The following is a 24,968-nucleotide window of genomic DNA, read 5'->3' on the forward strand; positions in this document are numbered from 1 at the left end:
TCAACGCCGCAGCTAAAACGAAAAAGACGAATACAAAAGAGAAAAGGTGGAGAAGAGAAGGTTTTCTTTCGTCACGGTCGAAATGCCAAGCACGGCAAGAGGTGGGAAATAGATGTCTTTGTGGATGTGTAGTAATTAGCACGGATATTTTTCAAGTCCATAATTAGTCTGTGTCCATTCTCACTTGCCTGTCCTCCCTTTCTTTCTTCATGTTCAGCAGAAGAAAAAAAAAAAAAAAAAACTAAACAACACCCAGTAAAAGAGAGGATGGGAAACAAAAAAAACAACTTCTTTTGATCATTAAAATGAGACAGTGGAGGAACAGCTGCTTACAACAAAATAAACACATTAACATCAATGATCCACAGTGTGCAATCACAGAGGCCTGAAAAGACAGCTGTCCGCCTGTAATTACAATGATTTCACTCTTTTTCAGCGTTCTCACAAGTTTCTGAACTTTTATTGTCATTGCTTAGAGCTTTTTGCATCCTGGGCCTAGGAGCAGTTTGCTCAGTGTAATAACCTGTCCCATGTTCAGGTGTAATGTCAGTGGAAAATAATTTAACGTTTTGGGAAAATCACTTTCTCGAATGTTTATGTGAGATGGTCAATAACATTCACATAGCTGATTTAGCACCACAGGCAGCTGCCAGTTAGTTTATCTTAATATGAGGACTAGAAATAATGGTGGAAACAGTCACTCTGACCGTGGCCAGAGGCAATAAAATCCACCAAGCAAGACACTGAAAGCTCAGTTATAGACTGGCTTTATCTTCTTGTTTGACCAAAAATGAAAGTGTAAAAACAACAACTTGAGAATTTACAAAGGGCTGTGTGTGTTGACTTCCTATTGTTGAGCAGAAAGGAAGTTGTGTATAGCATTATATTAATTGGATTGAGAGGGCTATTACCAAATATGAACATTTGCCAAATCATGGATATACTCTTCTAAATTATACCTGAAGTTTAAATTACACAATAATTAGTTGGGTCAGTTGGGTTTAAGTAAAGTCGGCTATGTATTAACTATATTTAATCAGCAAAGGCACACATGCGCAATTTTCTACCAATAACACTCAAAGGTTTGGCATAATTTCTGACGTATCTCTCTGACTTCTCATTTACACCAAAGGTTGCCTTGCCTAAGAATTTTTTTTTTTTGAAGAATTATTATATTGTGAACCATACTGTACACTTTTCTGTTTCGAAATACACTCTCTCCTCCATACAAGTTGGCTGGTAAGCAGAAAAAGCTGATTTAACAACAACAAGGTTTCCCTGGGGTCTCGAGGCAAACAACTGTGCTTTTCCATAGCATATTGTTCCTGGTCCAAATGCAGCCAAATGATGAACAGAAAAAAAATGACAAATGAGAAAGCGCCCGGTGTTTTGCAGAAATAATGCTTAATTACATTCAATGCTGCCATTTCGAGTCCATTGTCCTGTTTGAATGTTGGCAGGCCTCAGCACAATGTGTTGACTGCATCTTTCCTTTCTCATTCTTGATTTGTTTTTCTTTCCCCATTTTAGGGTTACACAGCTTAACCACTCTGAACTCTTTATAATTTCCTCAGTAATCAGTCTGTTCCTTTTTTTGTGGCAAAGCTTTAATCAAACATCTCACAGCCTCCGCCAACCAGAAATGTGTTATTCTGACTAAAACACAAAAAAGCATGCAATTACTCCCAGCGGACCTGTCCCTCCTCTCCGCTACAGCTGCAGTAAAGAGGGCACCACTCCAAACACATCCTCCTCCTTTCTCTCCTCTTCCCTTTCTTCTGCGTGTTGGAAAATAAGACCACCCAATCCAACCATCATGCCAGAGCACTTAAAGAAGTGATTTTTATGCTACAGGAACACTCGGTAGGACAGTAGGTTCCTCTCTTGTTCTTCAGTTCAAAACACCGCCTTCTGATACAGCATGAGGATTTTTCCTATAATTGCATTTTCTATTTGTAGAAAGGTTAAGATTTGTGGCTCATGAACTGAATCTTTCTTAAGGAGGTTTTCTGTTGGAAATATAATTAAATGCCAGAGAGAATAAAAGTAACATAAGCAAAGTGATGTTCCTTCATTTCCTTTTCATTTGCAGAAAATCTGTTTAGCAGAGTATTTTGTGCAGAGAAGAGAGAGAGAGAGAGCGCTGTATGCATGAAAAACTAATTATCTTGTAAACTGGGTTGTCATGTTTATTGCTCTGCCATCACTGCACCCCATTCAGTAGACATGAGCTATTAACTGGATAACCCTGACCACCTAAAGTGCATCTACAACACACCGTTTGAAAAACTGCTCTAAGGCAACTATGATAGTCCCTCACTTAAATTGCTCTCTCTTCTAAAACATGTTTCCATTTCTTCAAACATCAAAATGTAGTAAGGCTTTCAACAAGCTTAGACAGTAAAATAACAAAGATGGAAATCCCCCAGCCTGCAAAATGTGTAAAATTTATATTTTCTTCTATTCACTCACTGACTTGAAGACAACATTACATGAAGGCAGGCAAAATAATTTAGTGTAGATCATTGCTCTCAGTGGAAGACATGGAGCACTAAGCAATGGCAATCTCTGCCCATCTGCTGGATGTTTTACATTGGGTAAATATAAGTTTATTTTCTGTAACTCTGCACTCTTATTTGTGTACTTCTCACTTTTCACAATCATGTGGCTCTACCTCAGGCGCATAAACAAAATTATTAACTATTTTCTGTTAGATGCGTATTTTTTTCCATAGCATATTTTGAAAGAGCTGCCTTGGCACACAGCTTTCTTTTTGCTATAATAAGAGTGTTGAGCTTTTTTCCCAGGCAATCATACAGCAACTTTTGTATTGCAAGTCCAAAAGGAAGTTATTTTGGTTGTTTTTCTCACGGTGAGGACTATAAAAATATTTGCAGCATGAGAAGCATGTGTGCATGTCAGAGTCACAGCCACACCCTTTGCCTTAATTTACTTGGGAGGCAGACTTTTTTTAAGCATCCTGGGGAATTTGGCACAGTTTTTTTGTAGATTTAGACTGACCCAGTGTGTCCATGCTCCTCTGTAATCTCAGAGTTGCCCCATGATGTTGAGATCAGGACTCCATTCAGGCCCAGCTGTTCTTCAGTCTGATGGATCATGTGACCCTGCATACAGAATCTAAATTATTTGGGACAAAACTTTATTTTAATGCCATCTAGCCATTAAAAAAAAAAATCGAGCGAGATGCTTTGAATGTAATCACGAAAAAAAAAAGACGCAAACGTAAAATTGTGTTAACACACACACACACAAACATACGCACTAACGTTTACCATTTTATACAGTTAATGTGATACCATAGTCTCCTCATTTATTTTTATCTATTTATTTATTTATTTGGGGGGGGGGTATCTGGGTAATGTTTTCATTCACACGCCTTGTTTTAAACATGCTGCTCCTGAACGCACCGCCGCCATGCTCGCTCAGCGGCAGATTTAGATTGGACAAACAGCCGGCTCGAGAAAATGGGAGACGACTTGGGCGACGAGTGGTGGCAGCAGGATGGTAATTCATTCATTCGTTGTTAATTAGCTCCCATCACCTTTTAATATTTAAGTGTTTCTGACACTCGTTGTCCGGGAGGTTTGTGCTTTGCTCCCCGAAAAGCGCGTTTTTAACGTTAGCTTTGGGCTAGCTGGCGCTAGCTTAGCAGTGAGCTAAAGTTTGTTAGCCGGCGAGTTTCTGCACATTTTACTTTAAAATAACTTTCAAAGGGGGGGGGGGGGCGTGGAAACACAAAACAGCAGTACGTGTGTGAATGGCTTACCTGCGGCTCCATGCCGGGGGAAGTTGGCGTTTGTGGCACATGTTGTCATGAACACACGTGTGTTTGTGTGTGAGGGGGCGGAGTGACGTCATTGTTAACCTTTTCTCTGACACCTCCAGTGCAGGACTGGACTCTTCCACATCAGAGCTCTCTGCATTTATCCCCCCATACCCGTCTGTCAACGCAGAAAGCCCCCCCCACACCCTGTATGTCTCCATTTTGTCATGTAAACCAATAGAGGGCACTCATGTGCTGTCAGGACGACTGATCCGATTCTGTTGTCCAGCAAAGTTTGAACAAGTGTATTTATCACCAGGTATTGAAGTTTCTTTTACTTTGACCTCCTCCCATCAGGGAAAGTAGACAAAAGCCCTCTGTATAATGTAGTAAAGTTCAGTACCACACACTGCATTTTCCAACACATTACCGTCTACACTTGTGATTCATTTGGTAGAAAAATTCAATGTTACCACTCTCATGAGGTTGCATATATTTTATTCGTCCAAGGCTTTATTATTGTTCATTCATTTTTTCTTGCTGCAGCTTCCCGCTTCTACATTCTCTACATAAAAGTTCTTCCATATACTCAGTTTTGTTTCTTGTTTTTTTGCAATGAAAGCATTTAAATTGGAACATCAGAGAGTAAGCATGGTGTGGTTTTAGTTGCGTATTGGGCATTCTCAGGTCATTTTTCTGTTTTTCTGTCCTGAGTTGAGATTTACACTGCTTCGTATCCTTCAGTCCTGGGAATCCTTGTTGAATGAGGCTTCTGCAGCGACCCCAGAGGAATCTGATTAGAGAAAAGAGGCATAACTATCTGTCAGGCTTAGTTCAACAGATGTTCACCTCTGGCGATTTATTTTTATTTTCCTTCGTCGAAGGGGTTTGCTGTTTGTGTAAAGCTGTGGTAGCGCTGCACAAAATACATGGCTTACTTTTTAGAACCTGGTACAGCATACTTTAGCCATTGGATAGCGTTGTAAGCCATGGTCATGTGGATTTACATTGATGATATCATGGTCCATCTTGGCAGGAGGGCTGGTTTGTTGTTTTTGCTCCCTGCATTGGGCTTTCTAGCCTTATGTAGCCATGGCTTTTTGGGATTAATGCTGGAAAAAAAAAATCTGAATAATCATGATTATTACTATCTACTATCAATTCTTAGAATCAATCAAATCAGTTTGCATCATATCAGTACTCCATTTTGGGCTGCAGAAGGTATTATTTGTCTACTTTGTGTAAATTGAGTTGCACAAGCCTGTTTTGACTCCAATATTGAATCTAAAGATCACACTTAAAAGCACATCATGCATTGATCTGAGTTCTGTTTGTGTTTGTTGCATAGCTAAAATTTGTGAGGCCCTGCAAGTTGAGTACAATGTGTGTGCCAACAGGAGAGCTAACGCTAGCTAACAGCTGTCTGCAGTAATCAGGCTGATGTCTCATCAGCACAAACAGTGCAGATGACTTACTGAGGAGACTCTTACTTTCTCCCCTGTCTGTGATTATTAAAGTTGATTTGCTGTACTCCATTGAAACATCTGCTACTGACAGTCCACACATTGCTTCCTGGGAAAGCATTTGTTTTTCAAAATTTCCTTAATGTGGGGTTAGGGTTGGTGGGTTTATTTTTTCATACTTGCGCAACTGAATGTAGAGGCCAAAAGAATGTTCATTTGTGATGAATATGTGTCATTTAGTCATCTTGCATTTGCCAAGGAAAATAAATCCCTGGTCCACAATTTTATGATGAGGAAAATGTGTTTACAATTTAGTCTGTAATGCGTATTTTTTATAATATTATTAATGAAACGCCAGCGTTGTTCACTTGATAAGAAAAAATTTCCTGGTAGCAGCTCTTGGTGCAAAAGAATAATCAAAAAAGAAAATATCTGATTTGCAACTTATGGGACATCGGTTTTGATATCTTGTGGCCACAGATGACCAGCTAGTGTAAACTTATAGTTAGTTGTGGAACCTGAATACATTATAAAATTATACTATGATAATATGAATCAATACCTTGATTGTTGTATATCATTTGAATGTTTTGACTGCAACATTTGAGACTCAGGCTTATATCCGATTACTTATATCAACCCATTTTCTTTTCCTATCAGGTGATTTGTGTGATTTGTGTTTCTTTTTCTGGGTTGGCCTCTTTAACCTCACTGACAACCCATCTTTGCCTCGCATTTGTATCACAGAAATGCTTGACAGAAATGGCTTTGAGGCTGACTGAATATTGACAAGACGGAAAAGGAGAGCTGAAGTCGGTTAGGTAGAGCATGGGATTGGGTTTGAAGTTTCAAGAATGAAGCAGATATTTGTGAGAAGCAGTATGCCGTTCATGGTGATTGGTCTTGCGGCTCAATGCTCACACGGATGAGAGATTCTCATGAGGGCCTCATTCAGGCTTGGGCCTGGGCCAAAGAGTAATCAAATGCATCCTCTGCCTTTCACCTTGCCAACTGATGATGTCAGGGTGTTTAATGTTTCTCTGTTTTTCATATTTCATCATATACCTGCTATGTTGTCTTTCTCAGCCTCTCCTACCATAGCAGACATTATGATATCCCCAAATACTGTCTGCTGGTTTGTTATTCAGATGGCAACACACCAGTTTTGGCAGTGAGATAGATTTTCTTTTGTAAAACTATTTACGAGTCAAATGTTTGTGGGCATGTATTTTTGACACACTAAGTAACTGTATATTTTGTTGTGCTGACCTTTTAAAAAGTTGATATGATGGTTACTGTTTTTTTTGTTTTGTTTTTTTTTTTCTGAGGGGGGGCGAGGGTGGCTTAAATATATGAATGCCCTCATACTTGTCCTAATTTTATTTAAACAATGGACTTACATAAATGAAGATGCATTCATTTTAATATATATGTTTTTGTTATCTTAGATGGTGGACACAGAGACTACATTTTCACATATAGAATTTGTTCTTCGTGTTGCTCATGAGTGTGCTCACCTTCAGGGATGGTCACATTCTTGTTTCAGCTATAATTTGTTCAATCTATTAATTTTCCATTACCTTTGGCAGCTGTGTCAATCTTACCTTTTAATATTCTGGATTCTGGACTGCATGACTCACAGAGCAGTTTTAAGAAGTGAAGGTTGGGCAGAATGTTTTCCAACAAGTCATGTATATGGTTTAAGACTGAGGTATATTTTACAGGATCATTTTAAATGAAATGTTCATAAAGCTAACAAATCAGCCCAAACATTTGTGGCTTTACCTCCTATAAAATTATGCATCAACAATTTGTATTCTTTATATCTGCATTGAGAAGTATGGTAGGGAGGAGGTGCTGGGCCCACAGTGGATGTATAAGTGACTAAGAGAGTACATTACCTTGAAGGTTTGCTTAAATATTAGGGAAAAATCTGATGTTAAAGTTGAAAATGGATATAATGTTTTCTTGACTCACAAGATTTTTGGCTGTGCATTCACCATCAAACCGAAGGAGTTCGCTAAGTGGACTGTGGCAGCATAACACCACGAGACTGCATTTGATTTGGGTTATTCACACACACAGAGTGTGAATTTGTGGGACAGTAGACCACTACATTTGTGTATCAATAATCTTCCTTAATTCAAACACTTTTCTAGCAACTATAGCTTGATACCATGATATTATAAAAACAAAAGTAATAGCAGGACATTTGATCTTTTAATGAACAGAAAAATGAACAAAAATGAAACAGAAAGGCATGAAAATCATAACACATGTGGTTGTGGTGATATCTCACTTAGCTGTTGAACAGGCCCTAGACATACACAAAGGACTGTTAAGGTCATTGAGTCTATGTACACACTCATTAGACTGGGTTTAACAAATGCTCTTGTAGAACAATATAAAGCATTTAAATGGTCATCGTTGCCAAATATAACAAATTCTGTCTAGTCCAGGACTCCCACTGGAAACTGTGTGTTCAGAATATACATATTTAGCCACCTAATCACAAAGGCCACTTACTGTAATATTTGAGGAGTGTGAGGCTGGAGAGGTAGCGGGGGATATAGTAATGCTACTTGTTATCTTGCCAGCGCCTTTGACATGACAGCCATTGGCGAGTACTTGAGTCCTTTGCTCGTGTCGAAGATAGTACGGTCCTACGGGCTGTGGGAGGCTGTTAGTCAGACCATTCAGAGACTGGATATACGGGCTCCCCAGATGGATATGGATCTTATTATCATCCGTGGTGATGACACTGGGACTTGTGTCTGTATTATTGGACTTCTGATGCTGCCAGCTGTTCTGCCACTCTGGTGTCTTGCTGAAGACCGCCTGGTTTGAAGCCTCAGTTGGCTCTGGAGAGCAGGTCCTGACTGTTACTATCTGAATGGGGGAGCTGCTGTGGTCAGGTGTGACAGAGCGTGATGAATTGGGGCTTAACAGCCGAGTGATGGTTGTGCCCTGAAGTGGGGAGATGGTGTGATCGGGGCTCGAAGGGGGGGTCTTTGTGTTAACTGCTGGCAGACCTGAATTTTGAATGATGGTAATTCTCTGCTTGGGTGAGGCTGAGGTTGTTGGAATAACAGCTGTGCTGGTGTAGGATGTCCCTGTGTCTCCAGTGGGGCTGCTAATTTCGAGTGTGGCTGTGTTGAGTATATGATGTGGCGTTACCTTGATGTGCAAGGGCTGCCCTGGTGTGTGTGTTAGCATCATCACTTCTCCATTAACCGTTTGGTGCATATCTATGCCATTGGCTGGGTGGCTGCTGTACTGGCTTACGTTGTTGTTTGCACTGTTCAAACTGTTAAGGTTGTTGACAAGAGAGCTTCTTCTGTTTATCACTTGGGCATTGTGGTTTGGGTCCTTGTCATCATTTTCTTCATCGAATTTTTCACTGGGCTCACTGTAGTCGGTGGGCAGGCCGTCTGCTGGCTCAGTTTGAACCTCTTTTGTGGTGTGAAGGGGCTCTGGAAAGAGTTTTCTGTTAGCACCAGGTGTCTGATTCTTGATTCGTCTGTATCTGTCTAGCTCACTACTCAGCTCTTTCATCTCTCTGGCCAGCTCTCTGTTCCTCGCTTCTTGTTGTTTGAGTTTATTCTGCAGCGAGGAGTGATCAGTCTGCACTCTGCAGATGGACTCGTCCGTCACCATCAGCTTCTGGAGCTTCTCCTTTAGGATATCAACTTCTCTGGACAACAGTCTGGACTTAACTTGCTCCTTCTGGAGACGGCAAAGGAGAAGGTGTTCCTGGTTGACCTCCTGCTTCTCAGCCTGTTCATACCTGGAAAGCTCTCTCTTTGCCACCTCTAGCTCTTCTGTCAGAGCCTGGGCCCTCCTCTGTTCATCTTTGAACCTTTTCTCCAGGGACTCAAAGTCCTCTTCCACCTTAAACAGTTCTCCCTCCAAGACCTCCTTGTCCCGGAGTCTCTTTCTCAGCCTGTCTAGTTCCTGTGTCAGGTCTTTGACCTTGTTGTCCTCTGTTTGGCAGTGATGGTTTGTGTTGTTTTGAACAGAGCAGTGTGAGTGCTTCTCCTCTTTTTCTTTCCTATTTTCCAAGATCTGCAACCTTTTCTTCATGATGGTTATTTTATTCTGCAGCTCGATGTTCCTCCCCTCCTCCATTTGTAGTCTCTGTTGGACTTCATCTTTTTCTTCCGCTATGCTTTTAAATCTTTCCTCTAAATCCGCTTGAGACCTCAGTGCCTGCTGCCTCTCCTCCCTCAGTCTTTCAGTCATTGTTGCCAAATTGGTTTGCTCATTTCTTTTGCCCTCTTTCCTGTTGAGTTTTTCCTCAGCCTGCCGCAGCCTCTCTGCCATGGTTTTTCTTTCCTCCACCAAAGCTACGGTCAGTGACCTGAGCTTGGCTAGGTCCTGTTTAATTGTCATTTCACTCTTTTCCATTTGGCCTTCAACAGCCTCTAGCTCTCTCACCCTGGTTTTCATAGTGTCAAGCTCAGCCGACAGCATCTTGCTCACCTCTTTCTCTCTTTCTAAGCTGCACTTCAGAGTGCTGCAGTCCTGTTTGCTCAGAAGTAAAGCTTCCTCTATCCGGTCCAATTCACTGATTCTTTTACTAAGGTTATCCACCTCAGCCTTCACGCTGCGGCAGTAGCTGATCTCTCTCGCTAATCTGCGGTCCAGGTCTCGACACTGGTCCCCGATGCGTATCAGCTCTTCATCTTTCCCTTCCATTTCCACCACCCTTCTCCTCAGTACCTCCACCTCTGACAGCAGACTTGGTGCTGTCATGTTGTTCTGGCTTTGGTTGAGGATGGAAACTTGGTTTTGGTGCTCCACCTCCAGATGCAGAGATTTGAGCTCCTCCTTTTTTGCCCTGGCATAAGCAGCCCCGACGTCCTGCTTGATGTGGTCAGTGATGGCGGTCAGTTGTTCAACACGACGCCTCTGTTCTTCCAGCAGCTCAGTCAGACTCTGTTGCTCATTTACAAGAAGCAGTGCAAAAGCCTTCAGTTTGGTCAGCTCCCCTTTTAGAACAGATACTTCTCTTTCATTTATCTTCTCTTTTATTTCCTGGTATTCTCTTTCCTTTATAATCAGAAGCTTGAGTCTGTAAAGAAAAACAAATGACGTTGATGTCAAACATCTTGTGGCCTGGTTTTATTGCGTAATTTACTCCTTTTCAGCCTCTAAGGACTCTTTGAAGTGTTTATGCTTAACCTTTTGGTTGCAAGTTTTAAACGCAAATAACTTGAAGTAATCTATTTCCAGCATAAACATTTATTTTCATTTGCAGAGGAATTTTAATGATAATGCCCTACCCAGTTAAATTTAGCAAAGGGAAAAGATGCTTTCTTTTCCCTTTTGTAGATATATCTGTGTACACACAATCATTTGTTTCTCTGGCTACCTGTTAACCCTAACACATGTAGAGTACTCCATGTATTTTCATGTTCTCTCTAGTCAGGGTTCTGTAGGTTGTGTTGACTAGAATGGCAGATGGTCCCTTGGCAGGGAGTGTTTGTTAATTAAGAAGTTCCTCTACTCTTGAGTACCCTCAACATCGCATCCAATCACCCTCCCTCCGCGCGCCTCAGATGCTTCCCCGTTTCCAGCTACGAGTCAAGAATCCCCCTCGTGTTCCATAAGTAATTACAGATTGGCAACATTTACCAAGTGCTGTCACTCCTCACGTTCCCACAGACACGTACCAGCACTGTACAAATGCAGTTCATCGTATTATTGCAAGAGAGGGACACTTGAGCGTGATCTCTCTCCTGTGGATTTTTTTTCCCTATTGAAATAATATTTTTTAGTTTCTCACAAGTGATACATAGTGAGTGTATTCACAGTACTGACCTGATGTCTTGGAGATGCATATTTATATGTTAATGCTTCTTGCATGATTACATTTTTTCCCCTAAAGTGAGATATTCACATGTGCTTCAGGTTTTTAAATTAACAATGAGAAATTTAAAATTTGGGGCATGTAGTTTTTTACACTAAAATACAGTTTTAGTGTAATTACAAAGGTTTGATGTTCTGAATGTACTGGAGAAGTCTGGAAAATTATAGTCTATTGCTGCAATGTATAGATGAATAGCCTGCACTACATAACCTCAATGTTTTTATATATAATCCTGTTGTTTCTTTTAGAAAGCAAGCACTGCAAAGAGTTGCCAATCAAAGGCCGTAGATTTTCAGTTTTTAAGTCCTTAGAGAAATTTAGATTAATGCCCTTTAAATATAGAGCTACCTTTTCGAAATGTCTTTTTGGGTTTCCAAAAGACATTACAAGACAGTCCATCAATGCAGAATTACCCAGTAGTTTTTAATTTAATCCATAAAGGCTCATCTTGCAGTCACAAAGCAAAGTTTCCATAGTGACATATATTTCTAAATGCACATTTTTCTTTCTGATGTTCCTACCTTTGCTGTGCTGTTGGCCTCCTGTTCTTTAAAATCCTCAGAGAATAAATTGTCTCTACTCTTTCACTTCTGTCTTTCCCGGAGATCCCAGTGATGTGGACATTCCATCCGGAAAACCAAACATTATGAGAAGTGCTCTGCACACGGAGTCTCACTTGCAGTCAGTGGCGCCCATTACATCATCAGCAAGTCCTTATATGGGACGGTACAGCTATACTTTGTGTGTGTGTGTGTGTGTGTGTGTGTGTGTGTGTGTGTACTGGAGTCCAGCCCATTCCAGATGAGGTCATCGTGTAGCCATGCCAAAGAGGCTAATGGGAAGGACAGAGTGTGTGTGTATGCACACACAAAGAAAACTAAAGCTTCACATCACAGTTCAAACTTGAAAGGCCAACACTCTCAGTTTGTAGGATTAGCCTGAGCAAACACGTTAACTTTGCTTCATAAGCACCAGGCCTAACTTAGACTGCCCTGCACATCTTGAAGCATGCAAACTTGGGGTGTGAGAGAGTGTGTGTGCGTGCGTGTGTGCGTGTGAGAGATGTTCTCAGATGTTTTTGTAAGACATGTTTTGTGAGTCGTAGCTGCTTTGCCTGGGGCCTGATAACCTGACTGGGGGATGACATCATCAGTTCAGTGGTCCTCAATTACATCCATATGTCTCTTTCACTCTCGCTCTTACTGTCACCCCTTCTCGATCTTGTTCTCTTCATGTCATTTTGTTTCTCACCCTACCTTTTCACTTCAAAACATAGATTTATGGATTTTTTTTCTCTTGCTAGTGACTTTTCTTGTGGCACCATCAATTTCTTTAGTATCCCTGTGCTCCTCTGTGGTATTACTCAGATAAATCTATGTGTTCAGTGGAGCAAGCAGAGATGACAGACGCTCTTATTATTCTTACTGATTGTCTTGTGTGTCACAACAAGAATGACAAAAGTTATAATGGAAAAATAAATGATATTTTGGTTTGTTAGACGAAAGTAATACCATTGCTGCAGTACAAAACTCACAGACAGGTCTGCATATTTCCCCTCGGGGATCACTTACTAGCACCGTGGCTCATAGGTCCAGCTTTAACTGTGAAATATGCGGCTGGTGGTATTTCTTTCTGTCAAGCAATCCCATCTAGCCCTCAATTAAAAGGAGAACTGTTTCCCCTGTGTCCTGTTGTCACTGCACAAGAATTTGTAAAGCAGCTTACAAGACACACTGAAACTTAACTTTTTAGAAATTTATGTTCACAAGCACAGACATTGCTGTTAGAAAACATTTCATTTAAATGTTTTTAAGCTTTGTAATGACGTTCATTTAATTTTGAATAATCTTCTTAGTTATGGTAGGGCTCTTAAAAGTTCTGTGGAAAGTTATATTTTGTTGATATTCTCATTCAACCTTTACAGGCCGTAAGTTATGTTGCTATTGAATTTTATTGCGTTATAGCACCTCAGTTCCATCGCATCACTAAACAAAACTTCTAGTTAAAACTGAAGCTGTCTCAAACAATAATAGGGGCTACTTTAGGATAGTCTGTGATATTGGCATTGGAAAAAAAAGTGATTCAAGCATTGTTAGTCCACATTGTTTTATTTATAGAGCGAAAGACAATGTTCATACACCTTTAACTTTCAGAAATTGGTCTTGCCACTTTTTACCCAAACCACTAGCAAATTGAATATCAACAATGGGTTCCAGCATGCGAGAGTGTGGGAAATAAATGAAGTTGCATGATTATTCTGACTTGATCCTAAAGACTCTACTTTTTAGGGAAAAGTCTCAGTAAAATAAGATGTTCTGCTTGTTTGGGATGTGAGAGAAAATTCCTCCTCATTCCTTGTAATTCCTATCTATGGGACCAACTCCCAAACCAGAGTTCATGAAGTCCTTTAGAGGAGGGGCTGGCATCTGAACCATTTGTCCTCAATTACAAGCAACATCAAATTCCTCGAGGCATTTCCAAGAAAACCCTCAAACATTGCCGATATGTAATATTCCCCTTTATGTGAAAGGAGCAATCTTCCCTCTTGTTGTCGTGGCTCTTATTTTCAACCAAGGGTATAATTTAGAGATACTGCCCTTTTTTGTTTGTTCTTTTCCTTTTTTCTTTTTTTTTTAAGCTGCTACTCAGGACAAGTCCTCTAGTTGTATAAGACAGTGCAGCTACCCAACAGCTTGTAGTCACCACTGTTCTGAGGTGATGCACTGCCAAACTCCTATGGTAAATTAAAGGAGATCTTCCTCTGACAACTTTTTGGCTGAACGGGCAGATGGTAGATACGTTTGAGAGTAAGGGATGGCCAGAACAGCTGTAGGTTTCCACTACTGCAAAGCCAAGTTTACCTCGTCCTTTTTCATTGAGCAAAGTCTACAAAATCTTTTCTCGTACAATGGTTATCCAAGCCAGAGAGGGTTTTTTTTGCGTCTTAGCCATGATCTCTCAACCAATACCCAATCAGTTGCCATGAATTGCTATACATTCACAGTCAGCAGAGCATGAATGTGAATTATGTTGGTGATTAAGATCCCCTTAATTTTTTGTTTAGTCCCTCTATGAGGTTAGTGTTTGTGGTTTTAAGGGAAATATCTGGAGGACTATTTCATGGTTTGCCACTAAATTTGTTACAGATATTCATCTCCTCCTTTACTTTAAATTTAGCATTTTCATCAGGTTAGAATTGAAATGTCTCCAATAATACAGTAGACCAGATACCCGCAGCTCTAATGACATTCCTACCGGCTGCTTTAGTGATGATTACCAATGTTGTGTAAACATTGAATGTGTTTAGAATAAGTGTTTTATCATTGTCACAGTGTCACATACTGACTTTAGCAATCACTGTAGATGTACAGCCAGACAGAATTGTTAGCATGGTTATCTTAGTCATTTGAAGATCATGTATATTCCTTTCCTACATCTGTAGCACTGATTGATGATGCACTTTGGAAAGGGCCACATCAGTTGGGAAGTGAAGACATGATGGGATTAAAAGTGGTTTGTGGGTGTAGCCTAAGAGTCTGTGAAGTGTGTGATTTAAGAGCTCAAAAGGACAAATGAAAGCATGGATGTCTTTTGTAGGTTGAACATGTGTGTGTGGTTAATGCTAAGATGCTGTCAGATCAATGACAGACCATAGGAAACACATGCAGGTATAGAGCATGTTCGGAAAGCTGAGGTCGGAGCAATCAGATTGCTGCATTGTTATGTGCAGATGTAATCATCCTCTGACACGCAACAGGGATCATATTATGGCATAAAATGATTATATGCCGTGACTGGAATTCACAGAACACTTCACAGCTTAAACGGGTCATCTGCTCTGCACATGACACCTTGTGGAGTATCTTTTTCAGGGAAATGTGTTGATTTTAAGTGGCTCTCTTGACTCGGAGCATACGCTTTGAAAAGTAGCGGTGAGGGAGGTTGAAAGATAGTTGAAGAGGATTTGGAGTAGGAGTGGAAATTCTTTCAGTTAAATATTTAGGCTACTGCAGAGCAAGATGTAAGAAAGAGAGGATGGCAAGGGGGATGAAAGGGACAGGCGTATCACCATGTGCAGGGTGTTGTTTACCCTGTGGATAAATGCAAGCATTGACTCAGCTTAAACCTATTTTCACCAAGCTCAAGGAAGGGCAGTTGGGAATGCAATGAAGGGAAATATGAAATATTTTTCATCTGTGTCTCAGAGCAAATATAAATATGTAATGCAAAGGGAGACTGAGATTGATTTCGCGTGTGCAGTGAGGAGCCGACCAGTTTACTCTGTGATGAAGTTAACACTATTTGTTGGCCAAATACTGGACTTTACGTGGCTGTTGATTTTATTTGAACATACATTTTGTACAATGTCATCAGGGGTCATTTACAAATTTTCCTTTTTTTTAAGACCGTTTTAGTAACTTTTTTTTAAAAAAAAAAAACAGCAACTTTCTGGACAAATGTTTGCTACGTTCCAAGAAAGTTGCCAGTGCTGCTCTGTAAGTGAAACGCAAACCCCTTTCTGTTTCTCTGTTCAGAGAGTGGCATGGAGGAGAAACAGCAGTTTGTTACCCACATGAAAGCCAAACACAGTCATTAACTTTTGTTTGTGATTTTTGTCAGAAGCCTTCAGGGTTACAGAATCAGGATTTTGGCAGTGCAGTCGAACAACTGTGGGAATAGTTTGGATGTAAATGCAGTTTAACATATACTCTTAACTGGGCAGACTTCACTCATCTTTTCCATTTTCTGACAAGCACAGAAAAGTGTGTAAATGAGAACAGCGGTAATGGGAATTCAGCTGTGCTAAATAAATATCCATCCATTATCTACTTTACATTGCCTGAGGGCAGGGTACACCCTGGACAGGTCGCCAGTCTATCACAGGGCCAACATACAGAAGCAAACAACCATCCATTCTCATGCCTGCTAGCAATGTAGAGTCACTTATTAACATAAACCTGGATGCTTGTCGAAAAAGTTAAAGGTCTGAAATCAGCTCACACGAGGCAAAATGTGAAAATTATATGAAACTTTGAAGGTAGTTGTTTTCCTCTAGTTTCAACTACACCCTCAATTTTGCTCATTGACCACAGTTCAGACATTACAGAGCTAGGTTAGTTTAAAGCATAAAAGTTTAAAATATTTTAATTATTCTCAAGATTTTTAACCCTAACCCTAACCCAGAATATTTGGTCAATGGTTAGGCCTTTAAAATGCTCAGAGAGAGAATAGCTTAAATTGGCTGATCATAAACATGAAGACATCAGTTTACTGCCGTATAAGGAAGTGAAAAGCAGTAAATCCCTTAAACTTGATATGAATAATTTCTTGGCAATAAATAAAAAAGACTTACTAATAATCAAAAAGGCTGTTTTCTTCCAATCAACTAATAAATGACTTGACTAATTGCTTAAATTAAGTGTTTCAGCCCTGTTACATTTTACTGCATGAAATACAGTCAAGCGTGATATTTGGGAAACGTGTTCTGAAAGGGAATTCATGAAGGAGGCCAGGCAGGGAAATGGAAATCCTTTGTGTTTTAACAGTCAGGAATGTTTGAGCCACACAAGTTTCACACGGCACCACAGACATGCTGTCTACTCATGTATTAATCATCATTAGGCCAAGATGAACCACTGAGCCTTCATGTGTGCATGTTTAGGGTTTTCACGTTGTATTTGAATAGACAGAACTCTAGTAAACTTAATCACTCTGCTGGCGTAACTATTTTTGGTCTTTAATTGTGTGTGTGCGCCTGCGGTGGATCAGTAAAGCGTTTTCACTTTGGCACACAGATGCAGACAACTAGTCTCCTCCCAAGGCTGCAAGCCCAGTATGGGTCCAGTCTGTGTACCGCTAGATTACAGAGTGGACTGATGGTACATGAGCCAAGACAGCCCAGGACTTCAGCGCAGCAGCCCTGTTGTGGGCCTCAAATTGCATAGGAGAACCAGGGGCCACCTTCATGTTAGACCTAGCTATACCCACAGGCCACATCTAAATGTGCTCTCTATTTGGGAACCACCAGCAAACCCTCAGCCCATTTACTTAGTTTAGAAGAAAGCTTCAGTCTTTGCTGTGTGGTATTGTTGAAGGGTGCCAATTTAGACCGTACATGTAATTCCATGTGAGTACATGTTTCTGTGTTTACAAGGGAGAGTGAACAGAGCCAGGGTGGCCACAAGGTCTAACCAAGTCCAGGATGTAATGGACTGTGTCTGAGTGGAGTAAGTTTAAGAGTCTTGAGGTCACATACACTGTCTCATAGAAATGCCGCAGCCGACAGTGCCTATGCTTATCACTCAGCCATGAAGAGCATTACCGACAAACATAGTACGAAAGAATCTAAGCCTGCACAAGTGTACGTCACAGCGCTCAGATTGGGCTTGTTGCAGTGCTGAAATACTTTAATCCCAAAGCCTCTCCTGCACTAGCCATAAATCCCCATCTCTTTTACATGGGGAAGGATTTTGAAAGACATAAGCGGGCATTTCCACAAGCCTAGTTTCAAATTAGGCTAGAAATTTAGCACTGACTATAAAAAAATCTGTTTGTTTTTTTTTTCTTTTGGATAGATAATAATCTCTAGAACTGGTTCACCAACCTTTCTCTGTCCTGCTCCTGTAGCGTAATAAGGCAATTGCTCCTGTGCGCAAAAGCCTTGTGGCTCCTCTCTTGATCTTCAAGCCTGAGTAGAATGCCACTGTGAAAATGGGACACCTTTACAAGCTGTTCCAGCATCATTTTGGATGAACGCCTTTGGGCTTCTACCACATCGTTAAGCTGAGGGGAAAAAGGGAAACAATTCAGTGGAGTGTGAAGAAGATGGCAGGGTACCTCGACCAGGGGAAGTTTTACTCAGAGTGAGGACAAAGTGTCATCGTAGTCTGAAAATCTGGCAAGTGAAGCTGACAGTACCAATACAATACTGATACATGGTGCAAAAAGCAAAAACAAGAGAAATTGGACATTTGCCCCACAGTGGCACAGCTTGTTGACGATATACAACAAGTTTAACCTAAATAATGGGGTTTAAATGTCAGATTTTAAATATGAAAATCAATCCAAAATCAGACACATTAAGGTTTATGGATTAAGCTGTACACCATTATCTTTTGAGCTGCCAATGTGTAAACTGCAGCTGGAGATCAGTTTTCATTTAAATGTTTCATTCATTATGATCACCAAACTGAGGTTTGGAAATTAGTAGAAAATAAGAAAATGTTGCATCAGTTCACCAATGCATTAACAACGCAAAAGAATAGATCTAAGACATGTTAACACCTGTAGTCTAATACAACAAATGTGTGCAATGATGCAAGAGTATTAGATGCTCTCTTCATCAGACAGTAATGCATTCATCTCATTAAATTTGATCTTCTCTCCATATGGTGTCTGACACGCAACAGGGATGTCTTTTTTTTTTTTTTGGTTTAGGTACCTTAGCAATTGGTTTTTCATACACATCCTGCAGGTGGTCCTGCTGGGCCTGGAGGGAGTCTCTCTGGAGCGCTCGAAGCACCGTCTTTGGTCTTCTGAAACCGTAGTGGGCCCCCAGTAGAGCCAAGTTTGTAGATTCTGATTTCATCACAGTGATTACCTCATCTCTGGCCTAGCATGCATGACAAACATTGCATTGTGAATATTAAGGTAAAGCTGTTTCAATCACAATGTCAATTTATGCTTTTTAAGATTCACATGAGTGTTTGGGGAAAAATTCATCCTACTTGTAGTTCTCCCTCCAGGATACTGAGCAGAAACAGCAGGTCGTCATGGGACAGTTTATCTCTTGTGTACCTGTCCCTCCAACTCTCCCTCTTATTTTGCATGGTGTCCCAGCAGGTGGTATTTTTAGGGTTCTGGTCGAGGTGCAGGAAAGCCTCTGTGTTTCAGTTCTCTGGAGCACCTTTATTCCAAGGAAATGACAGGAGATGATATTAGAACCTCAGGTCAAACAAGGTCATGTATCATGTCCTTACAATACAAATGGTTATGTGGCTTTAATAAGCAATGGTTGATGCAGATTATGTAAACCTTCCTGGCGTAATCCAAAATCAGAAGGCCTCTTGGCAAAACACTTGGTGTTACTGAAAGAGATAAGTCTGCGCCTGGCATTACTTTGTATGAGGCTTATGTCATCTCACAGTCTTAGCGCAGTTACAGCAATCACTGTCAGGTTGGCAGACAAAAGGACCAAAGGTTGCCAAAAAGTAGGATGTTGATTACTGACCGCATAAGGTCTAAATACAAATGGGTGGGGGGGGTGGGGGGTGTGGCAAATCACATCAGCTGGACAGTGTTAGCTAACCAGCTCTCTCTGACTTAATGTTTGCATCCCAGATTTAGAGAAGGGCAGCAAGCGGGTTCTTATTAGTGAAAGATGATGTCATCTCTTTTCTTCAGTGCTGCTTTTCAAGTCCAAACACTCATGGAAGCCAGGAACCACCTCTTATTCCCTGGTTGTTCAAGTTCCTTTGGATAAATTACTGAACATCCTTGTGTTTTCTTGTCTTGTGAAAATTAAGTAAAGCAATGAGATAATTATTTTTAAACATCCAGAGGTTTTGTTTTTACTGAAATGATTTTTAGATTGTGATTAAGGTCTCTGACTTTTTACTGCTTCTTGTTAGAAATCCTGTATCTCAACAGGAAAGCAGAGACCTTGTGTATCTCTCATGATCATTGAGGCCTGAGAACAGCCTTGAAACTCTGTAAACAAGGCGAACACTGGTACATCAAGGATAAACATTGTGCAAGAAAAACAGACCAAACAGACAGTGAGCCCTTTAGCTGATTGTAGCCAGTAACATCTTAGGGATATTGAATCCTTCTGAGAGAGAGAGAGAGTGTTGGTTTACTTACTGGAAAGCGTCTGTGTCGAAGTATTTTTTTTTTCTTGGCTTGTGTGTGTAAAGAAAGAGTGTGATGTTCTCAAACGCTCTCCATTCCTCTATATACGCTTACATTATCAATCAGGAAGACAGATGACGCTGTCTTGGCTGCCCTTGCGTTCCTTTGACCCACTTGTTTGCAGCAACAGGAACGAATGATAGAAGCTCTCAACACAATTGTGAAAGAGTTTTCATTAGGTCCCTTTTAAACTTTCAAACTTTCTGTAAGCAGGACTTGTATTTTTAAACTGAGTACCCACAACACACCAGGCACACTTTTACACTACATAAACTGAAGCTGTTGCACTGTGTTTATGTTCTTTGTCAACAGGCCCAGATTCCAAGAAAGGAAATGTTTGAGCATTATCAGTCAGCTGGAGTAGGTTTAGCCCAAGGTTAATACGGATCAAAATGAAGACATGTAGGAGAGATGTAAGTTGGTGATATCTGGCGTATATTTGCGGTAGTAGCCTGGGGTCTCTCTTCCTTGGCCACAGATGTGTATACATTTCTTTACTCTACCCGTTTGACAGTGCTGTTAATGTGAGCAGTGGAGCCAGGACACGCGCCGCCGTTTCTTTGCCCTTAGCCTTCAGTTGACTAATGTTGATGGGGTCTGACTCCCCCGAAACACACAACACACACACACACACACACACACACACACACAGCTGACATGACTCAGACTGTTCTGTCTTTGGTGTGCTTAAATTGTCTAGACAAACACATGCAAATGCATACTGATGTCTAAGCCCACTCCCACACAATGCCAAGCATGTGAAAATACCTTTTTAAATTCTGGCTCTGAGCCAGTCATTCTTATAGTGTTTGCCAGGGTTGTCCCACAGAGGATGGTCAGCTGGCTGGCTGGAACACATGTTGTAGGTCTCCTCTGTTTGTTTACCTAAACGCCACCCAGGGCAGTGTCCCTTTTTCTTGCGTGTCCACAGAAAAGGGCACTGGCTGTTCTCCAAGTAAACTTTGAAATAATTGGGTCTCTTTCCCAAACCAATACCTCTACACATACAGACAGGCGAGATTCAATTAGAATTCAACAGTAAAGTTAAAAATGGTAGAGGGAGATGTTACAGCTGTTTCTGCACACTGTCAAACTGGTTCTGTGATCAGTTGAGCTTTGTAACCTGTATATGCAGTTTTTATTAGCCATGTCTGTAAACTTTTCAGATTGTCTTGCTTGATGGTCTAAAGAAATACACTGGACCTCATGAGGCTCCCTATATGAGATTTTATTGCTTTAAGTTTACTGTAGAGGGTATACTCTTTTTTTCTGAATTAATATATATATATTTTTTTTTTTTTTTAGTTCGATGATTTATTTTATTTAGTCAATTAAAGGTACATTGTTGCTAACTATAGAAGAGGACTTTTTCAATAAATTTTCTTCAGCATCAATAACTGATCTCAAGAGTCACATAAGTGATGTGTCTGGCAAACTTACTTGTCACTCGTAAGTGCTTTTGCTGTTTGATACTTCAAGAAAAAGAGTACGATTCACCTTCAGCTATTCTAAAAATGTCTCTTTTAATGCCATGTAATCTGTTCTGAATTAAGGCTTCTAGGAGAGTGTTTTTAGGTAGTGAGTGACATCCAGGCTTTGCAATCACAGTGAACAACCAGTCATAATCCTTCTTGAACAGTCAGAACAGGCTTGGCCCCTGCTAGCTGCTGATCACTACCTGAAGGTGAGAATTTAACTGCAGAACTAAAAGCAATGTCCGGTTAATTTGATGAAAAGAGTGGAATCTAGTCTATTAGTATCACACATGCACAAGTGTGAAAACAGGTGACATGATTAGGTTCTTGTCAGTGGTTTCATGCTGTTGCGCTGAAAGATGGTTTGTGTTACTAACACAAAATAAGAGCAGACAATGACTACTAGCTGTTTGTTTTTTTTTTTTTTTCTTTCTTTTTTCTTTTAGATTTAGTTCAGTATCACTGTTTACTGCCTCAGCAGCAACCAAACATCCTCTCTTCTCAAGTTGTATTATTTATTAGTTATTTATTGAAACGGTTAAACTGATCATATCTCTGCCATTAACTTAATTGGAAAATCAGGTGATGCATGTTTTAAGGAGCTGATCTGAGAGACCTAAGTTCAGGGAGCCATATAGGAGGCACAGAGGAGAGTAGGGGCAAAGGATTATTGCTAATCTTTGACTGAGTTCAATGGTTTCAGAAAAAAATGCTCTCTCTTTTTTTTTTTTTTTTTTTTACCCTGAACACTGCAACCACACAACCTGGCTCCTGGCCCCCAGGTAATTTATGTTAGAGCCCCCCTAGCACAGCTATTTATTCCCAGCTGGCAGGTCATATCTACTTTATATCCACCTGTCACGGGAGGCTGGCTCCGTCTGTGCCCTGGAGTCATCTCCAGCCTCCAGTTTCCGGGGTCAAGTTGGCACAGCACTCTGTAATTCACATTCTGTATGGCTGATGTATGTATTGGCAGGAGCACAGTACTGCAGGCATGATTGCTAAGCGCATTCTAACAGAGAAATTATACACTTAGCAAGCCAGCCAGAGAGAGCGGGAATGTTGACCTGCCTATAAATTTTATTTTATTTTTTTTGTCACCAGCAATGCCGCTGTTGTACTTTATGATTATGAGCGCGGTCAAACTGCACATTGCTAAGGGATTGATGACTTTACCATAAAAAGAGGGAACGTTAGATGAAACAACCGCCTTCATTCCAAGTGTTATAATCACTATCCCTAATGACTCCCTGTTCTCCGCTTCAACTGTTAGACAATTGAATTTTCATGGCTTGGGATTTTACCCTAGTTTAGACTAGCTCCTCAACTTGGCTTGGTTTTGGCTCAGCCCTTTTACTTTTTTGAGGCAGTAGAAATCATATTGCTCCAGTCCAACTTTTCTCCCCTAAAATAAACTGTTTAGTTTAACCATTATTATTGAATTCTCAAAAGATATGTTGGATATATTTAATTCCACATGCCTTGTCTTGGACTTTAAACTGCTCTTTTCCCCTTAAATCTCTTTGCTTTTCATTATTGTGGTGTGTTTTTTTTTTTTGATGAATGAGTTTGGTTTCCATTACCCTTTTTATTGCCAATGATAAGTTTCAAGCATCTTAAGTGACAGTGCTCCTGCCATCTGTGCTGCTGGAAGTGCCCAAGGCTTTCAGGACTGCTGAATGTTGGGTTTAGGGTTGATGAAAGAGTGGAAATGTTTTCTTATGATATGAACCTTTGATTCCACTTGGAATTAAATATTTTCCCAGTCGTATGATCTGTTAGGCAACAGCACACATTGGTGCCATCACATGCCGCAACACAACTGTGAGGCCGTAAGTTTGTCTTTGAAGTCTAGATAATGGCGTTGTTGGATGGACTGGATCGGGCGTCGGCAACCTTCAAGATGAAAAGAGCCTTTTGGGTGTGGCTCCCCCCAAATAAAACCCACCTGGAGCCACAAAGCCCACCTTAGTTTACAGGGGGCTGAGATATTTTGATCAACAAAATATTTAAAAAACCTTTTTATTTTGATGTTAAAAGATCACCTAAATCTCTAGAATCATAACTATTACACTGAAAAAGATAACTAAATAGAATAAAATTTGTTTGAATTAAAAGGCTATTATTTATTCACATTATTTTCTCAAAGCCCCAGGGAGCCAGAGCAGAGGGATGAAAGAGCTGCGGGTTGTCGACCCCTGGATTAGATAGTAAAATGAGATGGCAAGTGCAAGCTAAAAGGTTTTATTAGGATGAGGTAAGACTGCTGTGCTGTGGTTTTATATAACTGACATTAATTAAAACTAAAATAATTAAATTTTAATCATGACTGAGCTGAAATTAGCCTTAACATTTTAATTACTGTTTTCTTTTCATTTATTTTCCAAATTAATGTAGTCGGTTATTTGTGTTGTATGGCCTTCTCTTCTAAATGGATCCAAAGGTAACCATAGTTATGGAAGGCAAAACAACAACCAACAAAGTAGTCTGTGATGTAATGAAATATGGTTTACATTGTTGTGCTCTGACGTAAACTGTGTCCTTGAGGGGTTATTTCTGTTCACCAGGACTCTGTGGCAGGAGATGCCTTGCTGAGTAATGAAGATGTGAAATTCTGCCATTTGCTGTTGATTTTGTGTGCGCTGGTGTCTGTGGATGCACTCACACTTTTCACATAAACACATCAGGCACTAGATTCCATGTGTATTGCATCAGTCTTGTTTTGATGATTGATAGAGAAAGAAAGAGGAGAGTAGTTTCACTAATATTATCCATGTGATAATTAACACTGGGGGATTTAGAAAAGAGCATGGGATAGAGGGATAGATGAAAGTTAAGGGTTGGGTCTTTACATGAAAAGGAAAACATGCAGGAGACAGAGCCGTAATGCCAAAATGGTGCCATAACCTAATCATTTAAGCTAAATTTTGGCAGCCCTAATTAGTATTGCACTACAAAAATATCTACATTACTAAGTTATGACATGCCAACAAGGTGAGAAAAAAGGTTTCCTTGTTTTGTCTTTGTTCAAGCTTAAAAGCTTTGAGATCTGTTAGTAACCTTGTTAGTGCCTCCTGTGCAACATCATCAGGAGTTTCTATCACACATGAACGTCAATGTGCCTCTGTGTAAACTGGATGATCATACCACACAGATCAGTCAAAAGACCAAAAAATTAACTGAGATGAGGAAACATTTCTTTTTTTTTATAAAAAATTTTTGATGATAACATGCAGTTGTTACTAACATTAATAATTCTCTAAAGGAGATGAATACAGCTAAAGTTCTTCACGTTTTTTTTTTTTTTTTTTTTTTTTAAATTATTATTATTTTATTTTATTTTTTATTTTTTTTTTTATGTCCAGCAATGCACAGCTGTGAGAATCATCATAGGGACAAAATAGAAATATAGAGAATAAACTATTTGTGGCCATAGAGGATTTTCAATTGTATAATAAATGGGA

The 24,968-nt window shown here is 40.2% G+C and overlaps 1 protein-coding gene across 3 annotated transcripts in view; it reads left to right on the plus strand.

The window, feature by feature from the left end:
- The first annotated feature begins 3,442 nt into the window (after positions 1–3,442).
- The window catches only part of cmss1 (cms1 ribosomal small subunit homolog), a 29,000-nt gene continuing 7,474 nt past the window's right edge, over positions 3,443–24,968 (plus strand). For all 3 annotated transcript variants that reach the window (XM_029530370.1, XM_029530371.1, XM_029530372.1), the window contains exon 1: positions 3,443–3,525. In XM_029530370.1, coding sequence (XP_029386230.1) covers positions 3,486–3,525 — 40 coding nt within the window. In that variant the 5' untranslated portion in view covers positions 3,443–3,485. The remainder of the gene's footprint in view (positions 3,526–24,968) is intronic.

Source organism: Echeneis naucrates, chromosome 21 (genome assembly GCF_900963305.1).
Source record: "Echeneis naucrates chromosome 21, fEcheNa1.1, whole genome shotgun sequence".
In the NCBI taxonomy this organism is placed as follows: Eukaryota; Metazoa; Chordata; class Actinopteri; order Carangiformes; family Echeneidae; genus Echeneis; species Echeneis naucrates.